The 20,887-nt window shown below is 29.5% G+C and overlaps 1 protein-coding gene and 1 long non-coding RNA gene across 6 annotated transcripts in view; one reads left to right on the forward strand and one right to left on the reverse strand.

Annotated features, from left to right (window-relative positions):
* The first annotated feature begins 5,452 nt into the window (after window positions 1-5,452).
* LOC107444310 (facilitated trehalose transporter Tret1) lies at window positions 5,453-20,404 on the forward strand. The gene is made up of 2 exons (XM_016058418.5): window positions 5,453-6,074; window positions 19,165-20,404. Exons 1-2 carry the CDS (start codon window positions 5,720-5,722, stop codon window positions 20,304-20,306), a joined length of 1,497 nt encoding a protein of 498 aa, XP_015913904.3. The 5' UTR covers window positions 5,453-5,719; the 3' UTR covers window positions 20,307-20,404.
* LOC139426072 (uncharacterized) overlaps window positions 20,115-20,887 on the reverse strand; it is a 52,139-nt gene continuing 51,366 nt past the window's right edge. For 3 of the 5 annotated variants that reach the window (XR_011637349.2, XR_015435421.1, XR_015435420.1), the window contains one exon: window positions 20,115-20,253. This is a non-coding gene — a long non-coding RNA (uncharacterized LOC139426072). The remainder of the gene's footprint in view (window positions 20,254-20,887) is intronic. The other 2 variants (XR_015435419.1, XR_015435418.1) reach the window with 2 other exon arrangements.

The following is a 20,887-nucleotide window of genomic DNA, read 5'->3' on the forward strand; positions in this document are numbered from 1 at the left end:
ATCGACAAATTCTGAAATATAAGAGATATGAGAAGAAAAAGACAGTGTCGTTTTTTTTTTCAGTCAGTCTCATTTATAGAATTTGCATAGAGAGTTTAAACGTGACTTAATAGTCATAAATAATTGCTGGAAGCTTCCAGCAGTTATGAAAATACAATTTTATTCGAAAAAGGCAGAAGTCAATTTTTTAAAGTTATGTAAAGTTTTAAAGTTAGTTTATTTCGTTTTCTCAGGAGCTATTCGATAGATTTCGCTCAAATTGTATTTTGTCATGCAAAAGTACATTCTTTAAAATTATGTAAAAAACTGTGTATTCCGCATAATTCGAAATTTTTCGACTATAATTAAAGTGATAAATATTTACTAAAAGTTCTATATTTTGCATGGAATTACTTTTAGATAAACGAATCTTATAATTGTGTGCAAAAATTTTTCAACTTACTTAAAAAGTTCTCGAGATATGGCGAAGTACATAAGAAATAAAATTAACATCAAGTGGTGGCTCACGTGAACAAACTATTAAGATCGTATTTCCCAGATTGCCGCAAAGCCTTACATTTTGGGAGTCAGAAATTTGAATCCATCAACAACAAAAAAAAGTATATCTATTCAGAGAAAGTAAATTTTTTTGTCTGATTTCGTAACGTAAGATATCGTTTAAATTAAATAATGAGCATATTTGAGGTCAACCCCTCAAACCATTAACATTGAGTCCTAAAACCTGAAGATCCGATCATTAGATCAAAAGTTATTGAGGTTGGTCCGTTATATTTTTTGTAATTTATTTAGCTTTATAAAATATAGGAAGATTTTCAATGTTATTTTATCTTTTTTTTTTGCTTATAGCCTAAGCATACCTTCTGCTTTCGACGTTTAACTCAAACACTTTTTGAATGAAAGATGCTAAGTCTGTAGTTGGTAAAGAAAAAATAGAATTACCTGAATAATTTTTGATCAGATTTATATACGTAAAGTGAACACATTATATACTTAGTACGATTCTTCTACATATAAGTCTATTATTTAGCATTACGCAAACTTTTGATTTAAAATTGGACACAAAAACATACTTTTTCTTTCTGTTTTATTCTGCGAACATTAATTTACTTCCCCTTGTGAGCATAGAACATTGTAAGATGTTTAATATTATAAAAATGTTTAAATAATTTCATGTTTAATATTAGTAAAAAAAGGGAAAAAAATCAAATTATAAAGAGTAGGCCTTGCATGGATTTTTTGCCCAAAAGCCACCAAGTGGTCATATTTAAAATCTCTAACACATATTTAAACCGTTCTCGGTGTTTGAACTCCTAGCGTCTTAATATGCTGCCAAAAAAGAGGCTTTCTAAGGATGAATTTTTTGATTTTTGCCCGAGAACTGTCTGCTAATACCTTCATCTGTGAAATTTGTAAAATGCACAATTAAATTTTCTGCCAAGGAATCTCAGTTTTGTCTAAAGAACATTTAGAATCTTCTTCCACTGAAATCTTCATATACGTTTGCGTGCGATGCATAATTATAGGGGAGAGTGGGGTCAATTGTAACATTTTTTACTTAACTATTTTTAACTAACAAAAAATTCAATATATTATTAGCATTAATTGACAGACGAGTAAAGTAGACTATCCTCTACTAGAAAAAAAAAACCTTATTTTAAATGTTATTATATTAGTTATTAACAATTTTTGACAGTCGTGCACTTGTTACAATTGTCCCCATTTACGGGGTCCATTGCAGCAGTTCATAAATTCAACTAAAACATAGTTAGTTATACATATTATCATAGTTGTGATATATTTTTTATTGATCAAAATAGTAGTGATACTTTAGTAATAAAAATAATAATGAGCAGAGACCTAAAGGGTTAAACTTTTAACTTTAAGGGGCTAAAAATTTTAATTTATGCTGTGAAAGGTGACAAGTAAAATAATGCACATGCAACATAATATGAATGATATAGGAAACTATTGGTGGTTCTTAAAGAGTTAAGTAATGGTTTGTAAACATAAGATTATTTATTTTCAGCTGTTACAATCGTCACTTTACTTATTGTTACAATCGTCCCCAAGACGCCGTTTCAGCTTCATTTGTTAAAAACAATGCTAGTTAATTAACAAAACTAATCTTTTTTTACTTTGAAAAGTTAATTAAGGTGTCCATTTACATATTCGGTTAATAATTTTTATTTGTTTAAACAAAATTACTTTGTTACAATATAATATTCTAATACTACCAAAAAAAGTACTTACGTAGCGTGAAAATATCTTTTGTGATGTAACTCTTTCAAAAGTACATAAAAATGGTTGCCAGCAGGGGTGTAGATGTAGATTTATTAAATACACCTTGTGCGCCACCTAGGAACCAAATCTAGAACCCGACACTCGAAATTTTTGCTCTGTTACAATCGTACCCTGTTACAATTCACCCCACTCTCCCCTACACTAATGACTATTTTCTACAAAATTTCTATGATTTCACATTCCTTAATTTCTTATAATTTTGAATAAGAATTAAAAAATATAATGAATTGTCTTTATATGTTTAATTGGCTTATAAATTTTTATTTTAATACAAAACAAAGCTTACAGCGATGAGACGGAAAATCATTCGATAAAGTGTATCGTTTAACGATCATGATGATCTGGTTCATCAATATAAATTGCACAGTAATACGTTCAGAAGCGTTATAATTACACTTAATGTTTCGATGATATGCGTTCTACTGCATTTAAAAAGCAGAAAAACGTTGATAAATGCAAATTCAATACATTAATCTCTCAGGTAATGTCTAAGGATAATTATGACATCACTTTAAGTGTAATACCATAATACAAATTTCATCCTTTTGTCAATTTGAGGCTGGGAAATGGTTTTTATATTCATGAAGTAATTCGGTGTCTTAATTTCCTATCCCTTCAAAAATAACAGCGAATTTGATTTTTGAAACATTTGGTTGGAAACACTGTCAAAATAGTTGAATTTAAAATGGTTGGTGAAATTACACAACAACTTGTTTTTGTGCTGGGAAAAAATTATTGCGTTAATTACACTAGGGAGCAAATTTTTTGATGCATTTATACAAAAAATAGATCTTGCCTAATTCAGGTGAGGGGATTGCAAATTTGAAATTAGTTTTTTGATCAAAGCAACAGAGTTTTTAAAAAGACATTTTTAGACAATTTTTTGACGAAATGTTAAAATATATGTTAAGGCTAAATGTTTAAAAACGTTACATATGACAGGAACTACGCAAATATTGCAATAAACTTCTAAAGGACCTTAGGTACATCATCAAGATTAAAATTGCCTGGGAAACCATTCCCAAAAATACTGTCGTACGTGGGTAGGAGTGCTTTCCTACTATGACCTATGATTATTATTACCTCATTAATATGACCTGTTATCATTATACCCTTTATTTATCCCCATTATTTGTTCAAAAGCACAAGAATAAACAGTTCATAAGAGGGGAAGCACCCTTAGCGGCGTATGACGACATTTCTGAGCATGGTTTCGTATACAAATTTAATCTTGATGCTGCGCATTAAGTTTACTAGAAGTCTGTCGCAACATTTGTGCTACTCCCTATTATATATAACGTTCTTAAATTTGTAAATTTTGACAAAAATGGACTGAAAATGTCATTTAAAAAATGTCGCTAAAGAGTATCTTTGACCTGTTTAAAAAAATCTCATGCAACAGAAAGCAAAAAAAAAAAAAAAAAAAAAAAAAAAGGAAAGAAAGAATGAAAGAAAGAAAAATTGTACCCCAGGGTTATCAGAGAATTTTTATGGTCTTATTAATGACTGTTTTTTTTATATATCTGCGATAACAAACTGAAATTTTATTAGTATTTTTATTCACCCTATCCATAGTAAATTTTTTATTTATAAAAGTTTTTGAAAGTCTTGTTTCATTTGTAGAATAATTATCTTTTAAAAACTTTTCCTTCTTTGATAGTTATAGCTGGGTTAGGCTTCGTATTTAATTTACGAAGTCCTTAAATTAGTCTACAGTATTTCAATTTTCGAATCAAGTCAGCAAAATAACACTTCATTCTTGGAGCCAAAGGGACTTTAATCAAATTAATTAATTTGTAAAAACTTGCATCTCAATGTTTTTACATTTTATTTCAGCTACACTTTTAGTTTTAATTAATGCGAACTCAAAGTATTTTCGCCTTTACAAGTTACGGTCGTTACTTATTAAAATATAAAGGAATTGCCACCAGCTATTTAAAAAACGTGTTAATTGAAATAATAATTTTTATGCTCTTTTTTTCAGTATTTGTTTTATACGCTCGTTCATAACTTGTTTTAAATTTTAGTCATTCCCGAAAAGATCGTTCTTATTAAAATTTGTCTTTCTTTTCTCAAAAGTTGTGCGCTTATTAAGTTGCTTTTAATTACTTCATTGTCATTTTTATGAAGCAAAGTTTCAACACAAAAAAACAAACTTTTATTTTAATTTCAATTTAATTTATTTATTTTTAAATATATGAGAAAGAAAATAAGTTGAAGGGAAATAATTGATATGCTAAACATGTAAAATCTTAAATATTATTTATGTTATCATAAATAAATAATATTTTCGAAAAAGGTTTATTATTTATTCATCTTTATTAAGCGTTTTGAAACAAATTAAATTAAAAATTTGATGCTGGTAGTAGAAATTTTTTAAAGAATATATGTAGAATAAATTTTAAAAAGTAGGTTTATTATTATTGTTGGAATTTTTCGAATATTGAATTAATACATTCAAATATAAATAAAACTTCTGGAGATTTTTTAAAGAAAAAATTAGTTTTGAAATCAAAGTTAGATTGAAAATTTATTTTAAAAGCAACAAGTTCCTTATATTTAAACTTTATTTTGTAGTTTTACTCAACTCACAAATAGTTTTTGTACAGCAATTTTTTGAGGCAGGAGGAAAAGGAAGAGGCGTGTTATAAGGAAGAAAAAGCACTAACAGTCAAATTTGGCTATGCGTTTAAAACAAACAATTTTCGATTTATCTTAAAAAGCATCGTATATGGCAACGTAGCATTGCAACTATATTTCTTTTTCAAAAAATTTCTGTTATTAAATTTGAGATATATTTCGAATTTTAGTTATTTCTTATCTTGGATCAAAGCAAAACGTAGAGAACTTATCATGAAAAAAAAATCAATTTTTCAATTTTTCTAAAGAAATCTTATTAATCTTAGAATCTTGCATTTGGCATTCGCAATAAAAGGCAAAACATCCCTTAAGCAAAGCTGTTTTATCCCATTTGTAGGAATGTTTATTTTTCTAAGTTCCACGGGTCTGAGCTTTGTTCTATTTACAAATAGAATCCTTTCCAGAAATAAAGATTTGTTTTGTAATTCCATTTTGATAATGCGTCACCTAAAGCTTATCGCGCATTTGCTTTGATAACAACACATATTGTTTCTTTTTAAAAGCATTTCTTATCAATTCAAAAAAAAAAATTCCAGTTTCGGTATTTTTACTATTCTGTCATTTTTATATAACTGATGAACGCGAGGTGACGATAAAAAATCACAAGATTTATGTTATTTCCTTTCTGCCAAGCCAAACTTTCTCTATGAAAAAGTTTAATTTTATTGAATTTATTGAACTTCTTTATTTCATAAAAACTAGGATTTAAATCGTTTTTACGAAATCAATTGTTTAAACTAAATAGGTGAAATATCTTTTAGAGGACGATGATCATTAAATGCAAATGCTGTCCCAGTCAAAATCCTTCTTCAATGCTTCTGCAAGCAATTTTAGCAATTTAATGTCTACTCCACTGAAATGTGTTGTATCTGAAGAAAAAGAAATGGATTTTCCTTATTCTGAAACTAAAAACATCAAGAACTGTCCGCCTCGGAATCTGAAGTTTACATATTTTGCAGCTGTTTCAGCATTAATGTATTGTGTAGTCTTAGGCTTAGCCGCGTCCTTTACAGCTCCGGCGTCTGTGGATATGCAAAGATATGGAAGTCGATTCTATGGGATAACTCTTTCTCAAATCACGTGGATTGCAAGTCTGCCCACAGTCACGAGTAGTTTTGGTAATATATTGTCTGGTAAGTAAATAATTTAGATATCTATTTTGAAATGTAAATTTTTTTAAGGATTTTTAGTGTGTAGGGACTCTGCCTTAACTCTTCCATATTGTAAGGAAGATACTCGAATTTTTACTCACAATTTTTTTTTGGTTAATACACATTGAACACAAAAAATGTGAGTTAGGGGAAATGTATAAATAATGGTTGTAAGAATCATTTCTTAGATACTTAAAATGCAATACTTTTCAAATAAATTTTCGTTAAAACTCTAATTCAGTAAGGATAGTTATATTTTGTAAAAAGATACTCTTAACATGCAGAATTATGCAGTAACTGCAGATGTTACTTTTCTTTCTTTATTTATTTATAAAAAATTGGGCACCTGGGCCGCGCAGAAGGCCCATATCCCATACATCATGAAATAGTATAAAAAGTTAAAATAAAAGATAGTTTGAGTTCAGCAGTCTATGGGGTGGCTGTTACAGGGAGACAAGCACCTTGCTTGCATAACTGAAAGAAAATGAAAATAATAAGAGCAACTTGCTGTAATCTGTGAATGGCTGTAGTTTGATTGTCAACGTGAAGTAACATAGGTCAGGATTTCAGTATTGGTAAAGTGTTTGATGCTGTGGACTATTGATACTTTGGATTATTGATGTAGACTATAGATGCTGGAATTGAAGACTATTATTTGTGCTGATAGTTGTGGTATGAGGCGTGGGAGGTGAAATGAGCGGCTATTGGTCTTAGTTTATCGTCTTTTTTATAGTTCTCGAAATTAAAAATCTGATTGAAGTTGGCTGTGCTGCATTTTATGGCCTTGTCGTAGAAGTCTGCGTTTGTGTATATATTCGGATAGAAGCGGAATTTTGAGATCATTATGGATATTTGAATTACGTATGAACCATCTGGCGCGGATGACAGATGTTACTTTTAAAAAATTTCCATTTTTGAATACTTTAATCTTTTAATTTTTGCCCTTCAAAACGTAAATGCAAAGGTTTTCAATTAAGGTAGTAAGTCTTGATTTAAGAGAAGGAAAAGAACTCGGCAGAATAAATAAAACTCACTCAAGGAGCCAAATTTCAGTTTTTGGAATTTATAACTCAATAATTACTTCTAAATAAATAAAAAAAGTTTCCATTTTTATATCTTAGAAAACGACTTGTAATATAAATTATGACCGATTCGCATGGAATACTCAGATATCTTCTTTGTTTGCTTAGTAATTTTGAATATTATTAGAAGAAAAAGGAAACCTCGAGTCAAAATTTTGCTTTAAGATTATGTCTTTTTTAAAAATTCTTTGACTTTGAGTGAATTTAACCCACATTTATGTTACATTTTATTTTATTTTATAACCGTCGTTGACTTTGAGTTTACGACTACTAATGTTCAAATCCATAGCCCTGAAATTTTGAACCCGTTCCAGAAGACAAGGGATCTCCTAGATCAAGTATTGGGATAAATTTGCCTTCGCAGAGAACTTTTGATGGAACTAACCGGCATTTGCGTTACATGGAGAGGAAAAAACGAAAAACTCACACGATTAGCTTAACGGCAAGGGAACTCTTACACATGATACGTCTACCACTGAAGATATTTAACGTCAGCACTGTGGTCGGTGCAAACCAGATGCGGTATATGTTTCAACCAGCCATCGATGGGATTCGAACCCGACTCACCTTATTGGAAGGCGAATAGTCTATGCCCTGAGCCATCAGGACTCATTTATGTTACATTAGAAGATTTGATAAAAACTTCTTAATTCTAGCATTTAAATTCGTTCATTAGTGATATTCTATACGAGGGCCTTGACCCACCGAACGGTAGGGATATTAAACGAACTCCTTTTTATTCCATAGCACATATTCAATCAAGAGTCATTTACAGGGGATTGATAGCCTGGTTGCTAGGGTGTTCGTCCCATGAACGTGAGGTCGTGAGTTTGATCCCTACCTTCCGAAGACTCTTCGTGTAGTAAATGGCGACTGGTACACGTTAAATTTGATGGGGCACAAAGCCCTTCATGTTCCCATAACAGATCAATACCTCTGGGGTTTGACTAATTGGAGATTGATTGTTCTCCAGTTCAGGTGAAAATTGCGGTCCGTGCACGAATAAATGGATGTATCAATTTGTCCTCCCTAAAAACGGGCTGTGACGTGTGTGTGGCTAAAGACATATTCTTTGTCATAGATGGCGCTACTGGAAAACAAGAAGCGCACCATCTGCCTAAAATTCGCTTGGTTTCACCGAGCAGCCTTGCTGGTGTTATCAAGTGGCTTTAGAAACAACAACAAAAACAGAGTCACTTACTGAAAATTTATACTTTTACCGTCTAGTGGATCTCACGTTCAGTAAAAAAAGAATCATGTTTGTTTAATTAATGTTCGTATTACTGTTTCCTAAGGATATTTTGCACGAACATTCATCTTGTTCAAAATCGATATTTTAAAATTACCAATCAAGAGAAAATTTATTCTAGTTCATATTCCCCGATTTGTAATTTGTTTTAACAAATCAGAAATTTTAACAAATATATTGTGCTGATGCTCATAAATTTTTAAAAAAAAATCTAATTTAAGCGGGATTTTTGGAAATACTAAGTTAAATGAAATATAAAAATGATAAGTCTTATAATATAAAGCGGCATATGTGACTTAATTTTTAACGCCTGTTATGACAAGTTGAAATTTGTGTATCTGTACCTTTTGACCGAAAACCTTTAATTTGCATCCAATGTGTTTACACAAGACTCGGGTTTTTATAACAATCAAATTTTGGAATCTGATTTCTAAAATGTCGTGCACCCAAAGATGTAGTTTGCATGGAGGGATATATCGCCCACGAGACACATTGTCAAAGCAAAAACACTCCTCTACAAGAAAAAGAAATCTATATGCGCACGGTCATTATCTTGCTGATAAAAAGTTTTAGAAATCATTTGGTTTTGGAAAAAACTTTATAAATACAATTTCTTTGATAGACTTCTCAGCTTAAGATGTGCACTTACAGCTTCGGAAAATAAAAAAAGGCGTTAAAAACAAAAACATAACCTGTAAAAGTGTATACGGTTAATTGTTCAGATTAACTAAGCATACCATTGATTAGAACATGACTAGAAGTTCAAAGCACCATCGCAATTTTTAACACCAATAAGGAAGAATAGAAAAATAAAAGAAAAATTAAATAAATGAAATAATAAAAACTTTTTTTTCTGATGAAATTTTCTCCTTTATTTTCTAGCTCCCATAAATCTTACTTTAAAATTGCTAGTCACTCTAAACTAACTCTTGGTGGTAAAGGGAACAACTATGTCAGGAAAACGTGAAATGTTATCTGCTATTTTAATAGTTTGTAGAAATTACATAATTTCATTCATTATAAAAGATACCTATCGATAAATATCGAATAAACCAGTTACTTTCAACGATATCTAATCTAGAAAGTGGCCTCACAAACAATTAATAAAGATAAGCGATGTTAAATTGCACTTTACTGTAACAAAACAAAATTAAAGTAAACAATCCTGCACTAAAACAATTCAGAAATTCTTATTAGTACCAATTGCGTAAACAGATACCAAAGAATGCAGTTTTCGTGGAACCAATGACAGATTACATTGCATGATTTACACTTTTTGTGTTTAGAATTTGAAAATTATGTAAATCATTCATTTCTTTAATCATATTTGATAAAGTTACAATAGTTAAACTTATTATCCAAAAATATTAAAAAAATAATGTATTTTTTGTCTGTGTGGCCAATATAGACTCCCAAATTATCCGACTGAGAGCAAGGAAATTTGGCATACTGATAGCTCGAAGCAGGGAGAAGGTTACTGCTGAAATTAGAATATTCTACTGCAAACCGTTCGGACGATTAGAGCAGAAAACGAAATGGATTTTTCTGATTTGTTACGCTTTAGCTATTGTTTTAAATTACACTATAGACGATTCTGTTTTTTTTATAAATATTTTAATTATAACATCACTGATATTTGCTTGCTTGCAGCTCTATACAATCAAAAAATTTTTAATACTTACTTTAATATTTAATTATTTTTTTATGCCGGATAAATTCAGTGATTAAATTTAACGTGGTAGCATGTATGGTTTACCTTACCAAATTGATATTTCTAAGGATATCTGATACCACGTTTTTATTTTGTTCATAGTATATCTTTTAAATATGTTGGGATAAAAGTAAATAGTTAAAAATCAACGAAAATTGAAAGGAAAAAATATAGTTATTGCAATAGTATGTAACTAGCATTGAAAGGCAAAATTAATAGCAAAGTGGTGCTAATTCGTTTAGGAGAATTACACAAAATCGCCGCACTATTATTTACGCCAATGATGCTCAACTTACTTCGGTAACATAGGCATATTAAATAAAGGAAATAAGCTATTGACTAAAACGAAAAATTTATTGAGTAAAGGTACTATTATTGACACAATTGATTAATTAATATCAGTAAATTTATTAATTGAGATAAAAGAATAACTTATGTATTAAAAAGTGCTTATTGCTTAAGAAGAAGAAAAATTCATCATACGCAGTTAACGCTTAATTAATTTCGGTAATACATACTACTGGTATTTAAGTAATTGGTGTAGTTTTAATAAGAATTCCACAACGGATTTTACGTAGTTTCTGAAAATATATTTTCCAGGGATATAAAAGATAGTGTATTAATATTTTAATGAATGAGAATTAAAATAAATTTTCTCCACCACTGGTCATGCTCTAAAAACCAAGTTAACATCTTATCAGAAATCTATTAGTTTTTAAAGTTTCGGCTTCAGTTTGCAACCACCGATAAAATTATTATACTGATATATTTGGTAATTAATGAAATTACTGAGCAGCTGTAATACCGCTACTGAGGGGTGTCTTACGGCCTCACTCAAAGGAAAGGTACTGGAAAAAATTACTTGATAGTGGTAAATTTGGCTGAGTAGGTCGCGAGCAGTGCACATCATGACAAATGAGACTGGAGTTCAGTAAATCTATATTCTGATGAGATGAACTACAAAAAACGTTTTATCTACGATTTAATAACGTAAAACCACCTAGAAGGGCAACAAATGATAATAATTTAAATAAATGATTGAAAATTATTTTAAGCTTTATTAATTGTGTCTGCCTTTTTTTTTCAGTTCCATGTATGATTTTGTAGTGTTGTTCAGTACTACTTTACTGAAAAAAATTTTTCTACAACCCGTACTAAGAACGGGTATTCAGCTAGTAATAAACTTAATTAAAAGGGATCCGTATCTTTAATTTCTCTTTCTTTATTAGAAATTCATTAAAAATGAAATTTTTTTAAATAAATATAGAATAAAATAAACCTTTAAAAATTTTTTACAGTGTTTCAACTAACTTCCGGAACAATAAAATCTATTTAACTCTAATACTTGTAATAAAATATGAGAATATTTTGTACATGACAATAAATAAAAATATTTAATTTTTAACTAATATATTGATTTCAACTTGATTAAAAAAGGAAAATGATACAACCTGAAAACATAAATAATGTTTATTTTGTAATTGATCCATTTGATTTTATTTATTTATTTGTTTATTTGTATTGCATTTTTTTAATATCATATTTAACTTTTGAAAGTTCCTTAATTAAAAACTGATTCTCCACACAGACTTGAAACTTAGTAAATATAGGATAGCGTAGATAAATACAATGTTTAAAATTCAGAAGCTGAAAATTGTGGAAAATTGGTCAATCAAAAAAAATTTGAAATGTATTTCGAAACAAAAAAATAATACTTCAATATAGAATAATTGGATGTAGAATAAATACATAGAAATGAATAAATATGTTTGCAGAACAAAGGAATAGTAGTATATAATGAAATATAATAAAAATACATATATATATTGGATAAATGCACATCGAGCAAACGGTTTCAGAATCCAAATAGTACTATATTGGAATTATACACTAAATATGAAAATACCTAAAATCCTAAAAGATTGCTTAATGAGCAATTTAAAAACCATTTTAGTAAAAAGATGAGTCATACTAAAGAACTTACATGCAGTAGGCTTTAACTCTTTGCCATAGAATTTTCATTAAACATATTTTTAATATTTTTTTCATTATTTTGTATTGATAGAAATAAGTGAAAAATAACATGTTTAACCTTTTAATAATTTTTGGTTATGAAAAATAGCACGAAACACTTGTGTCTTTTTCTACGTTAAAAGTAAGATCTTCTTAACACGGCTTACTTCCGAACAATAATTTTTCAAATTTGAACTTATTTACAGTCATTTGGAACTCAGAGAAACAGTTATACATCATTGAAATTTCTTTAATTTATAAAATTAATTACTGATAAATTTTTGAACATAAATGAAAAAAAAAGTCTTACTCTTTTTGGATTTTATATTTAAGTATAAATATAATTCCAATAATCTAACAGATTTTTTTAGTAACTACTAGACTTATAATTAAATGTACCAAAATATATTTCTACTTGTAATTAGAGAGACAGAAAAAAATATATAAGAGGTCCCATTTGTGTCAAAGGGATAAACTCATGAGACCCGACCCTTTAAATATTGGTAGAAAAAGCGTTTTTTTACTAATATACAGTTTAAAAGAAAGAAAACTTAAACTCATAAATCCGTTGAAATATTTTTCTGTTAAAAAAATTCAGCGACTAAACTTTATTTTAGCTGCTTTCAATAATTCCATAAAAATTTTGATACATTTTAAGTTTTAGCATTTTTTAGTGGATTTTGCCACAAGGAAAAATCCACTAGACTCAAATAATAAGAATTTTAAACGCCTAAAATCTTTGCAAATGGTTAATTGTAATTTTTAACTTCCGTATCTTAACTTTCTTATAATCACTCATTTTAATTCAAAATACTGACCAATGAAGTTAAATTGAAGTATATATCAACATAGATAACCATTTTGTAACAATCAATTTTCAGATTTTACTGCCTAAAAGCATAAGTACTTTTCCCGCTCTTTTTTAATCTTAAATCTTAATTTTTTCTTAATCTTAATTAATCTTGTTTTTTTTAATTAAATGTTGTCATTGTACTAACATTAAACTAAATGTTGCCATGCATATTATACGCTGGGTTTTAGAAAGTTATTTAAGTCTTTAAAGCTATTAATTCTGAATTTTTCAATGCATACAGAAGCAATTTAGTAAACAATCCTCAGATCATCTACAACATCTTCGAAAACATCTTTAACTTACATCAACAAACATCAACATTTTCTTAAAAATCTAAACAGACCTATAGATATCAATAGTTAAGTAAAATGTACTATAAAACAAACCTGCTCATAGAAAATTTAAATGTAAAGGTTCCATCTCAAAGTACAGATTTAACTAGTAATTTCGGTACACTTGCCAACAGCACAAACTCTATGAATTTCAAATTACTTTCTACGTTTTCACAATAAATGTCTTACGAGTTAAAAGGGAGGGAAGTAAATGTATCACTAAACGGCGTATTTTAGATAATGTTAATTATAAGAGAATACGGCCATAACCCAACTATTACAATTTTCGCTGGTAAAAGTTATCGGAAAAGGATTAGGAAATCAAGTCCATTAGTTTCTACTAAAAATAGCACTCAATCAATGAAAAAGAAAGATTACGTAACTGATTTGGAATTTTCATTGATGTCTGTTGTAAAAATGATACTTAAATTAGCATAAAGACGAATAATTATAAAATACATTTGCAGGATTCTATAAATATACTAATGACTGTAATAAAATATACCAGTGGGCTGCTCCCCCTGCTCGCTAACGCTCGCCAACCCCCGAAAATTGCTACGTAATCTTATATGGTTTGCTTCGCTCGCTACTAACTTAGAATTTTGTGCATTTGCAATGTACCTAAGAATTCAAAACAATCTTTCAAATCCATATGACAACTTTTTTTCAAAAAAAAAAATTACATCTTTTTAGTAAATACTAAGTCATTAAAATAAACTTGAATTCAAATAAATGTCATGTGATTCGTTAAACCTATTAGAAATGCGCTATAGTATAAAAACTTAAGATAAAATTTCTAAAACTGATATCTCTTTAAAAAGGTTAAAATTTCGGCTATAATTAAGTATATTAAAAATTGAAATAAGTGAATTACAATGGAAAAACCTGCATAAACAAATAAATTCGTAATATAAATCAAAAATCGCCAAATAAGTTCGTAATATATAAATTTGTGAAAAAAGCGCTTTCGACTAAATACTAAAATAGGGAACTGTCGACAAAGACTACTCACTTCTGCCTAGCTTATGTTCTCTCTGGTTCTTTCAGTTTCCGTTTTTAAAAGCGCTATATGTTGAGCCATCTTATCTAGATTTGGCATGTGACATTTTTAGCGGCAATCATTGGTCGTTTTTCTATCGTTGCCATTCGGGGAGTTGTAATGAGGCTTTTTTTCGTCGCCGTGTAAGAGAAATATATATATATATATAGTTAGTGACGCTGATGAATATTAGGAATATTAAAAATAACTTTTGATCTAATGATCGGATCTTCACGTTCTGGGACTCAATCGTAAAGGTTTGAGGGGTTGCTATCTAATATGCTAATTTATGAGTGCAGGGGATATTTTAAATTACGAAATCTTACGCAAAAATGTACTTTGTCAGATTAAACGCATTGTTAACCGACGGATTCGGATTTCTGACAACCAAAACATGGGATTTATAGGCCCAATAGTTTGATCAGGTGAGCAATTTGAAGTTTGTATCCATTGATGTTAATCTTACTTTTTGCGTATTTCATCATATTTTGAGACATTTTAAAGCGAATTTAAAAATTTTGCTCACCATTTTATAATTAAATTCGCATATCCAAAGATAATTCCATGCAAAAAATATTTTTTTCAATCAATATTTATCATTTTTTTATCATTTTATTAATTATTTGTCTAAAAAAATTTGAATTGTAACATGTGCAACTTACATCATTTCAAAGAATGTAATTTTAAACAGTAAAATACAAAATTTGGGCGAAATCGAACGAATAGTTCCTGAGAAATCGAATTTCAAAGAAGACGTATTTTTAAAATTTTATTTCTCAGAAACTATTCGACCAATATCGCTCAAATTTCGTATTTTGAAATATAAAATTAAATTATTTAAAATGTATACCTTACAATTCAAAACTTTTTAGACCATTATTAAATAAAATAGTCAGCATTAAATATTTACAAAAAATAATTTGTTTACTTGAAATTATCTTTGGGTAAATGATTTTTATAATTGTGAGTGAAAATTTTTCAATCCATTTTAAAAGTTCCAGAGGTATTGCGAAATATGCAAAAAGTAAAATTAACATTAAGAGGTCCAAACTTTGGACTGCTCTCTTGACCAAGTTATTAGGACTATATTTCCCAGATTAAGGCTATCATTCATATTTTGGTGGTCAGAAATGCGAATCCGTCGAAAAAAAGAAGAGTATTCAGAGTTTCCCTCTTGAACCATTGAAATTGAGTCCTAGAACGTGATCAATCATTAGAGCAAAAGTTATTCAGAGTGGTCTGTTTTTTATTTTGCACACTGTAGAGTGAAAAATATTAGAAAAAAAACGGAATATTTTATTAATTTTTGACCTAACGATTGAGTTTTCACGTACTAACATACAATTTTATTAGTTCGAAGGCACAACCTTAAATATGATGTGATCATAAATATTTTAAATTACAAAATAAGATACTGAAAATTTTTTTTTCAAATGTCAGGCCAATTTAAAAGAACAAAAAGGATAAAATAACAAGAAAAACAAGACCAAAAGAGATAAATAGAATTGAGTGCATAGTGACATGCTTAGCCCATACGGGCCCTAGCCTCCCAATGGCGTCCACGCACAGTAGTGGAGATGAGCGCAGGACAGACGGAAATATGGGGCAGGTCCATGTCCTCCCCAAGGCGACAAAGCTTGCATAGTTAAAATATGGTTGAACCAGGTTTTATGTATATTTCTTTTACGGAAATTCTCTGAAAGCATGTTCCGGAATTGGTTTCCGACCAGCAATTTAAATGAGTGCAGAGAGATGGAGCAACGAGATGCTTGGGCAATAGTTGTTCCTTTCTTGTATACTGAAATGTGCTTTCTATGAATAAACGTAACTGTTCTTTGTCGTATTCGGATTCTTTAAATAATGGAGGGGAGCTGCAACCTGGAAAATAGGGTCCAATTAATTAAGTCGGGAGAGCAGTCGAACGTTATAATAATGTTTTAATGTTAATTTCACGTTTTGCGTATGTTGCCATCTCGAAGAAGACTCATTCTTAAATTTTTATATTTTCAGAGATTTTCCTAAACTTTTGTATTTTGTCATTCAAAATTACGTGCATTGAGTTTATGTACTTATTGGTATACTTGCCAATTCAAAAAACTTTTCTATCACTAATATAGTAAATAATAAAAAATAGTAAATAATTTAAAAAAAGAATATTTTCTTAGTATGGAATTATTTTTGGATAAACAGGATCAGAAAAAATGTGAAATATGCAAAAATTTAATTATCATCTACGGGTCAAAACTTTTAACCACTTTTTGTCTGAACTAATGGGGTCTGACGAATCAAAAATTTTTAAAGTATTCACTTTTTTTGCTCTGCTTTATGAACTAAATACTTTTGTTCTCCTTTTGTGCACCTTTTAACCTTCTGTAAGGCAATGTACCTAAGACCTGATAATCCTCCAAAAATCCTCCATAATTCTTTTGAAAGGTTTACAAAAAATTCACAGTAATTAAAAAGTTCTTTTTATTGAAGTAAACTAGAATTTTCTTTTTTTTTAATGCTGTCGAGATATTTTTTGAATAATGCTAAAATAAATAAATATGCTGTTTTAAGCGAAGTCGCAAAAATATTTCTGGATTAAAGGTCTATTTTTTGCTACGTTTACATAGGGAAAATAATTATTTTGATTTACATACCTTTTTATTTTAAAATAAAGGCATTTTTAGATATTTAACTTTTCCAGCTTAACATTTAAATCGCATAAAATGAAGAGAAATCGTTACACTCTTTGTTCACTACTGTATTTGATCTTTAAACTTGTTTAAATTGTGATCAGGGTTTAGGTTTCAGACCTCTTAAACTGATTTTGGACTGGACATATGGGATTTAGGGTCCAAAACTGTCTCAGACTAATAGTCCGAAATTTTCTAAAACATATTAAATTGGCCGAAATCTACGATTCTAAGAGATATTGGAACTTAATGCATATAAAATAATTGCATAAGTGAATTTTTTTACTGGAATTTTAACTTTGAATATTAGATTAATATCAATTGAAATCCCACAAATCATTGTTTGTTTTAAAATTATGTATAAATAATTTGCATAAATCAATAATTTATGCAATTCATAAATTGTATAAACCAATAAAGTTTTGCATTTAAAATTCATAATAGTTTTACGACAAAGTTAAAACATAAGCAGGTATTTTATTAAAGATATAACAATAACGAGGCTCTAAATATTTAGTAATACAAGTTTTTGAAGTTATACTTCTTATGCGACTTCCAACAAGGTTGCGTTAAACGTTTAACGCTACATTTTTATTGGCCGGGAAATCACGTGGTAGGATCCAGTTTTCCCGCATTCATTTCCAGATTGTTTTGGTTCTCACTAGCATAAAAATAATAAAAGTATTGTTTTTCTATAAATATTTTTTTAGTTTGTTTTGATACACATACAATTTATTAGGATAGTATTTTTTACTTTCAAACTTAGTGGATAACAATTGTAAAAAATGAGTGAAAACAATCCCACGGACAATGCGACGGATTTAAGGTTATGTCAAGGTACGTCTCTTGTGAATATCAAATGATTTGTTTCTCTTCTGAAATTACATTATGACGCATTCACATACATTATTAATACAAATACATTTTCCAGGACTTGACGATAAGGCAACCACAAGCACTTCCACTGGTTCAAGAAATCCACGAGGGAAAAATGCACAATATTACCGTGATTACAGAGCACGGAAGCGAGCGGAGCAGGAAAAAGAGTCGTTGAATAGAACTAGTGATCCCTCTACGACTGCTGATTCTTCTGCAATTAACGTCGCAGGTTGCGAAGTTTAACTTCTTCCGCGCGGAGGGACTCCACGCACTATTTTTTTTTAATAAATCTTTTTCCCTCATTTTTTTTTTTTACCTGTTTTAGTTTTTATCTTTTATTAAGCATTTATTCACATAAAACTAAAATAGTTATTTTAAAAATAAAGATATTTCTCAAAAAACATAAGTATGAATGTTACAAAAAATACGCATTTATATAAAATCAAGGTTTATTGTTTCCGTTTATTATTAATGGGCGTAGTTTGGTATAAAGCAATCCAAAAAAGATCTCTGTCTGAATCATTAAATAAAGTTTAGAAAATTTGGTCTTGGACCAAGGCTTAAGGAATAAAAATCAATTACTTTTCATTCAATTGTATATATCATTAAAGATACTGAGCAATTGTAGATCCACAGTTAATAATAGTAACGTTATACTAATAAGTTGTTAATTTTGTATAATAGTTTATCATTCATTTCTCAATTTTTTTCGTATGCTCTAAATGATAAATCCATAAAATCTTATTATGTGTCAAAGAGTTTTCGAGATAAGGAGTTTCCAATATGATGGCAAATCAAAGCATAGTTTATACTTTGGTTTTATCACTTTATGTCCGTATCCTTACTAACCATCAGATATTAGACCATCACACATTATATTTAAAGAAATATTTTAATTACAAATTAAATAATCCAAATCTTGGAATCCTTTATATTCTGTACAATTAAATATTGCAAATAATAAAACTTCTTACAAAATCCCCAGAAAAAAAAGAGTATATTTGTGCTATAGTTATAAATAAAAAAGAAAAATGCGTGCAATGCGTCAAAAATATAGATAACGGAATTTTTTCGGTACTACAAGAAATACATTACAGAATCAGGATTTTAACACTGATGATGGTGCTTGTTACAGCGCAAAACCGACTAACTGTCTATATCAATTGCATTATTTTTGTATTTTTAGTCGTTGTTTTTTAACTTTATTTGATCCTCATAAAATTCTTGTTTTTATAGGTTTCTTATCCCATAAGTATGGTCGAAAATCTGTCATCATATGCCTCTCTACTCCATACCTTATCAGCTGGTTAATGGTAGTCTATGCCCCTACATTAGCATGGGTATATTGTGGTCGATTACTTACAGGATTCAGTTACGGAATGGCCTCAGTCGTTATTCCAGCATATTGTGTTGAAATCGCTACGGTGGAAAATCGTGGAATCATAGCAGCTGGGTTCCAACTGGCTTATGTCATTGGTGTACTTATCATGGCTTGTTTTGGCTTTGGACTCCGATGGTCGTGGATGGCCATGATATCTGCCATTTTACTAACCATATCTACTTGCTTAATGTTCTTCATGCCAGAATCTCCTCAGTGGTTAATTAGAAACTCAAACGAAAAAGAAGCTATAAGAAGTTTAAAGTTCCTCAGGGGAAGAAACTCTGATTTTAAAGCAGAGTTTCTTAACTTGTCCAAGAACCAGCAGGAACAATCTCAGTTAGGGATCTCAATTGCTAGTTTTAAAGATCCAACTCTTTATAAGCCGACGGCGATTGCTATAGCCATTTTTTTCTTCCAGCAATTTTCAGGAATCAACGCAGTAACCTCGTACACTGTCGAAATCTTTAAAAACTCAGGAGGATCCATGGATCCACAAACATCAGCAACAATTTTTGCTGCTGTTCAAGTTGCTGCCACGATTTTTAGCACTGTGTTTATAGATAAATTAGGTCGGCGTGTGTTATTCATATCGTCTGGGAGCATGATGACTCTATCGTTGGTAATTCTAGGAGCTTTTAAACTTTTCCAGAAGCGTGAGTACGATGTAAGTGCTGTAGAATGGATTCCGTTGGCTGGATTATTGCTCTATATTACAGCTTTCTCGTTTGGTTTCGGCCCTTGTGGAATCGTGATGCCACCGGAATTAGTGCCGATTCATTACAGAAGTGCTGTATTGACTATGAGTATCGTATCTTTATCAATTTTTGGATTCATTGTCACAAAGAGTTTTGATATTTTAGTAACTTATATTGGGTATTATGGATTATACTGGACTTTTGGATTTTTTTCGTTTGCAGGTACTATTTTTGGTGTGCTTTATCTACCTGAAACAAAAGGGAAATCCATTGAAGAAATAAGCAAATCATTTTTAAGCTAAATATATGAGTAATTATAAATTATTTATAAGTCCCTAGATAATAATGTACGTACAAGTTATTTTAAATATAGGAAAATAAAAACTTTCTTAGTCTGTTGTACTCTTTATTTTCAGAGAAAACATTATAATAGGCTTAACATTTCAGAATTTTGTGTTCTTTGATGGTGTTTAAACAAGATAGTTATGCAGAATTTCATTCCTTTAATGTATCAAACATAATTTGAAACCGAGAACTGTTTCAAGAACTAATGTAAGAAAATCTAAAAAGTTTTTGTTTTCTTTTATTTACTGCTGCATTTCAAACTGTACACTCTACAGTCTTCTAACAATGTAGTGTTATTCAAATAAATTCAAATTTAAAAAACTTTAGAACTAGATCTGTCAGTGTTTTTATTTATAAGTTTTATTTATTCATTTATATACATTTATAATTCACAGAAATTCATTTTTAGCTCTCAAGCTTTGCATCTTCGGTCATTTATTTTATGAAAACCATTTGGAAATCTTGGAATAAATTTCGAAGAAATGAAAAAAACAGAAAAAAATTGTAAAGAGTGTCTCGAATACTTTAAAAAAAATTT

Source organism: Parasteatoda tepidariorum, chromosome 7 (assembly GCF_982258835.1).
Source record: "Parasteatoda tepidariorum strain Cologne lab strain chromosome 7, Ptep-v5.0, whole genome shotgun sequence".
In the NCBI taxonomy this organism is placed as follows: domain Eukaryota; kingdom Metazoa; phylum Arthropoda; class Arachnida; order Araneae; family Theridiidae; genus Parasteatoda; species Parasteatoda tepidariorum.